The 5,980-nt window shown below is 42.7% G+C and overlaps 1 protein-coding gene across 1 annotated transcript; it reads left to right on the top strand.

Moving 5' to 3' along the window:
• Positions 1 to 1,165: 1,165 nt before the first annotated feature.
• On the top strand, positions 1,166 to 2,122 carry LOC140845867 (olfactory receptor 7E178-like). The gene has a single exon (XM_073221013.1). It carries the CDS (start codon positions 1,193 to 1,195, stop codon positions 2,120 to 2,122), a length of 930 nt encoding a protein of 309 aa, XP_073077114.1. The 5' UTR covers positions 1,166 to 1,192.
• Positions 2,123 to 5,980: the final 3,858 nt, after the last annotated feature.

Here is a 5,980-nt window from a genome sequence, read left to right as displayed (position 1 = left end):
ATTTTCAAGTGGTTCTATCATGGGAAGACCATAGCTAGACAGACTTCAGGGATATTTCTGGTCTATATCTTGACATAAAAGTAATTACTTGATTATTCCTGATTTTTCCTTTGGGAAAAAAATGTAGGCAATTAGTAGTAAAATTTAATGTATCTGTTTTTTCAACTGAAACAACTATCTTTCTTGAATGTATCTTAGAGAAATTCTTACTTGTGTTACCGAGATAGGCACAAACATTGTATTAAGAGAGTTGTTAGAAATGGAAAATGAAAGTGAGGTCCATTCCTCAGGTAAGAGCAGGCATCATTTGCAATGTTTGAAGTATGTGTGCTTGCCAGAGACAATATCAAACCACAATACTGTGGTAAATAGGACCATCTCAGGAAACCACATGTGTAGTATGATAATATTTTGGTAAACTTTCAGGAAAACCGTGGGTCCATGAGTCAATATTTGGCATATTTTGGAATATGTTCTGGATTTATATATATATATACATATATATACATATATGGAATACATTATAGAATATTTGGAATATCTATTAATATTATGGGAATGCCAAATGGAAATCATATCCACCAAATTCATGATAGTGTCTGCTTTTGGGCCATTGAAGTACAGAGAAATAGGATCATGCAGGGATACCAAGAATAACTCAGTTTTTACTGGTAAAAAATATGAGTTCTGCAGCTAGTGTTACTAAATATGAATGTTTTCAGTACGACTCAGGGTTATAATGATAATAATTATAATAGGTAATATTAATGGAACATTTACTAAGTTCCTGGAGATATTCAGGGCAATGGTTCTCTATCCTGACTGTGTTAATGACAGAATCTTATGTGTGGAGATTCTGATTTGATTGGTTCTAGACTGTGGCCAGCACATCTGTAAATTGTTAAAGACCAATAGCTAATTATAATGATCAACCAGCATTGAGAACTACTGTCTAACCCCTTCATATTTGTTATTTAATTTGATTTCTTACAGCAACTCTGTAACATAATGCATGGGAGAAAAATAATCCATTTATTTTAACCATCTTAGGTTCTCTGGCTGGGGCTCTGTAAACTTCATGGACAAAAGACATCACAAGAAAAAACAAGCAGAACTTTATTAGTTTGTTCATGGCTAGTAGTAGTTATTTATTCCAACACTTTTTTTCTTTTCCTAAAGGTATTTCAGCTACATGGAACTCCTGAATCTTACAGGCATCTCAGAATTCCTCCTCCTGGGCCTCTCAGAGGATCCAGAGCTGCAGCCACTCCTCTTCGGGCTGTTCCTGTCCCTGTACCTGGTCACCGTCCTGGGGAACCTGCTCATCATCCTGGCCGTCGGCTCTGACCCCCACCTCCACACCCCCATGTACTTCTTCCTCTCTAGTCTGTCCCTGGCTGACACTGGTTTCAGCACCACCACCGTCCCCAAGATGCTGGTGAACATGCAGACCCACAGCAAGTCCATCTCCCATGCAGGCTGCCTCACTCAGGTGTCCTTTTTTTTTCTTTTTGGTTGTTTGGACAGCCTACTCCTGGCCGTGATGGCCTATGACCGGTTCGTGGCCATCTGCCACCCCCTGCACTACCCGGCCATCATGAGGCCCTGCCTCTGTGGCTTGTTAGTCCTGATGTCATTACTCATCAGCCTTTTGGACTCCCTGACTCACTGCTTGATGGTGTCCAAACTTGGCTTCTGCACAGATGTGGAAATCCCTCATTTCTTCTGTGACGTCCCTCAGCTGATCCGCCTCGCCTGCTCTGACACCTCCACCAGTAACATAGTCATATTTCTTGTTGGGACGATCTCTGGGTTTCTCCCCATCTCAGGAATCATTTTCTCCTACTATAGAATTGTTTCCTCCATTCTGAGAGTCCCCTCCGCAGGGGGGAAGTCCAAAGCCTTCTCCACCTGTGGCTCTCACCTGGCCGTGGTTTGCTTGTTTTATGGCGCAGGCCTAGGTGTGTACCTCACTTCGGCTGCCTCGTCTTCCCCGGGGAGGGATGCGGTGGCCTCGGTGGCGTATGCGGTGGTCACCCCGATGCTCAACCCCTTCATCTACAGCCTGAGGAACAGGGACCTCAAGGAGGCGCTGTGGAGGATTGTCCCCACCGCAGCCTGATGGCGAGGCTCGTGCTGCCCTTTCTGCTCAGAGGACTGGAAAAGGCAGCAAAACCCCAGCATGCCACCCAAACGCCTGAGTCCGCGGTCCCGTGGTGTATGTGCACGCACGCGTTCCACTCTCACAGGTGCTCCCCTCAGCATGGCTCTGAAGGAAATGGGACATCATTTTGCTCCCCCACACCCAGGACCCGGCCCTCCGGGGTTGTCTGTCGTCCCTCGGTGCACCCCTGTCACCCGCTCAGCCCCAGGGCTCTGGGTCAGGAGTGGTCTCACTGCGTCCCTGAGAAACCAACCTCCCGTAGCCCTCTCCTGCTTGTCACTCACCCCTTCTTCCCTGTTCCTCTCGTTTGTTAAGACTTGTTAGGAGGATCTAAACCATACCTTTAAAACCTGGACAAATGGTAATATCTTTCCCCTTAATGATCTTGACTGCATTCTGAGTAGATAGGATGAGTATTTAATTTCCTGTCCAAAGAGGGTTTTTTTTTAATTGAAAGGGACACTTTTAATAGTTTGAACAAACTGCTATCAGTTGGGACTTTTCTAGAGAAAATTGGATGCATATTTCCAAGGAAAGATGGAGAGGACTGTGGATAAAATGAAGGTTCTTGTTGCCAGGATTCTCACCTGGCCCTGGTCGGCTGGCTCACTACACATGTGTGGGCAATATGTTTCTATCGACACTATATAGAGAGCTCTGCCCAGTGCTCTGCATGGCACGGTGGCACGTCTGCAGGAGAGCAGAGCAGAGGCTGGAGTCATGGCAGTCCCGGGGATGGAGGCGCAGAGGACGGTTGTGTATATAGAGGGACCCAGAGGACGGCTGTGCGGACAGAGGGGCCCAGAGGCAGAGACTGGCTTTCTGCATGCAGACTTGCTCTGAGTGGACAGGATTTTAGTGACTGTCCTGCCACCATGGAAATAAAGTTGATTATAACCCTTTCACCCCAAGAGCGTTTTATTGTCATTTATTTGGTCACACTGAATCCATAGCAAACTTGCCTGGGGCTGAAACCCATTGGCAGGACAAGGACCTTTCAGAGCACAGATATATTCCCCCGTTTTTCTGATAATGATCTTTCCCATTTCATGCACTTTCCCCAATCATATTACATACGTGATTAAAGTTCACACATACCTATGTGTTAGGATATGTATATATCAGAACACATGTATACATATACATATATTAGCATACCTATATACTAATTATGTATTAATATATACTAATTATATATTAGTAATATATATGTATTAGTATGTGAAACAATATACATATTTATACATATATAATAAACAATTCACTTAATATAACTACAAGGTATGTCATTGTGTTTCCTTAAGAATTATAAAGGCTTACAAGTAATGAGCTGAACATTGCATCTAAGTCAGGAAAATAGTACTACATTAAATCAAAAGAAAGTTGATGGAAATAATGAAGATAATGACAAATATCAATTAAACAAAGAAGAGTACTGTAAAAAGTGTCAATAAATCTAAAAATTGTTTTCTTGACAGCATTAATAAAACCTATAAATTTCTTTCAAGATTCACTGAGGAATAAGAAAAGACAAATAACATTAGGAAATAAAACTGTCATGACTATAGAGATGTAAAGAAATAATTGAATGCTATAAAAATATTAATAATGTACAAACATAAATGAAGAGGACTAATTCCTAGAAACCGAGGACCAACTAAAACTGTTGGGCAGGAAAACAGATATGAGCGGGGTGGAAAGAGAATAAGGCCAGTAAGCCCACTAGAAGGGACTCAAAGAGTTAACCAGTTAGAAATAGAAAGCTCAGAAGGCCAGGAGCAACCAGGCCTAGAAGTTTGAATGCTCCCTCCCCAGATAAAGAAAAGTATCCCAGCATAGCCTATGTTTTCACTGTGTCAGTTAGAACACACCACTGTGAGAGTGACTTTAGCTTGCTCAAAGGCCCAGCTTATTCAGGAAGAAGAATTCTGTCTTAAGGTTAATATTGCATTTTAATCAAATGGACAGTGACTCAGCCCACCTTGGAGGCAGGGCAGACAGTCTTGACTGATATTCTTCCAGACAGAAGCTGATATCCTGGAACGGAATCAAAGTCGTGTGTTCCTTGTGTTAAGTTAAAAAAAAGAAAGAAACAATGTCTTAACAAAGATGAACATTCTGGGACAATTTGGCTGGTCTGCACGTGGCCGTTTGTTGTTTCCTGAAAATCCTCAACTGTCTGTAAAACCCCAGACCCTAAGCCTTTCAGTGCATTCCTCTCTCTGAGGTCGCCCGCACTTTCTAAGTGCGTAGCCTTAAAACTTTATCCCAAACTTTCAGTGCGCCTTTTCTCTGGGGTAGCTCACAGTCTCTTTCCCCAAGTGTGCACTTGCTGTCTTTAAATAAAGCTTAAACTTTTTCAGGGTGCTCCTCCTTCTCTGAAGTTGCCTGCACTTTTCTTTAAGTTTCTTTAAATAAAACTTTTACTCTGCTTCACTACTGTGTCTCTGCCCTTCAATTCTTGGCTGCGGTAGGGACAGGAACCGAGGAAAATACATACAAGGCTCCCGCCCCCACCAACATAATTGGCTCCAGAAGCTAATATAACCCTGAATAGCTAAACGTATATTTCTTTTATGATAAAGGCATTTAATCAGTGTTTTAAAATTTCCTATGCAAGAATAAAAATGTTTTCATAATTCCACCAGTGAAAGAACAGCTCAATCCAAATTGATATAAATGTTTACAAGGAAGAGAGAAAAGGGAAATGTTCACTTAATAAGAATAATTGCAGCCTGATACCAAAAGCAAACAGATGTCAACTCATTACTAAAAATAACTGAAAAATCTAAAATAGAGTGACCAGACCATCCAGCATTCTCCTTCTGGGCATATACCCAAAATAACTGAAAGCAGAGAGCCCAGCAGATAAGTGAACCATGATGCTCACAGCAGCATTATTCACAGTCACCAAATGGGGAAACTTCCCAAGTGTCCATTGTCTGATGAATGGATAAACACAGTGTCTCCACATACAAGGGAATATTATACAGCTGTGAAAGGGAAAGACATCCTGGCACATGCTACAAAATGGGTGAACCTTGAAGTCATTATTCAATGTGAAATAAGTCAGTCACAAAGGGACAAAAGGCTTTTTAATCCACTTTTATGAAGTACCTAGAATAGTCAAATTCATAGAGACAGAAAGTAAAATGGTGGTTGGTAGACCTGCACTGAAGGAAGAATGTGAATTTTTATTGATTAATGGGGACAGAGTTTCAGTTTGGGAAGATGCAAAAGTTCTGGATATGGATGGTGCAGACGGTCGTTCAACAATGTGAGTGTTTCTAATACCCCAGCACTGTACAGTTAAAAGGGTTAATATGGCCAATTGCTGTTCTATACATTGTACCATAGTAAATGAATGAAATGAAAAACCCCATCGATGTCTCTTAATCAAAAGGAAGTGAGGATGACAGGAAGGAAAGGAAGCCCCAGGCTCTTCGATGGACGTGCATTTTCTCTTTCCCCTCTTTAGTTGTATCTGGAAATCCTTAGGGACTGAGACAACATGGACCAATCTGCCTAATTATGAGCTCTGTGCTTTGAGCCCCCGAGGCTCCACAACTGTGAATAATCAGCCTGAGTCTCCAGCCCGTCGGAGTGAAAGTGCTGATGGTGTGGGTGCCGCGCCTGTGGCCCCTCCCTCACGGTCTTCCGCATCAGGACGCTGATGTCTGAGTGTCTTTCAGCAGGTCCTGAGGACAGACCTGAGCTTTCATCATCCGCCAGGCAGGGGAAGAGGAGGTTTGCCCTCTGCGGTTATGGCCCAGCAGAGTCACAGAGCAGCCCCGTAAGTGCTGAGGGTGCCGATGA

The sequence above is a fragment of the Manis javanica genome, chromosome 13 (assembly GCF_040802235.1).
Source record: "Manis javanica isolate MJ-LG chromosome 13, MJ_LKY, whole genome shotgun sequence".
Classification (NCBI taxonomy): Eukaryota; Metazoa; Chordata; class Mammalia; order Pholidota; family Manidae; genus Manis; species Manis javanica.
Note: the sequence above shows the minus strand (reverse complement) of the source record. Positions and strands in the feature narration are given on the sequence as shown.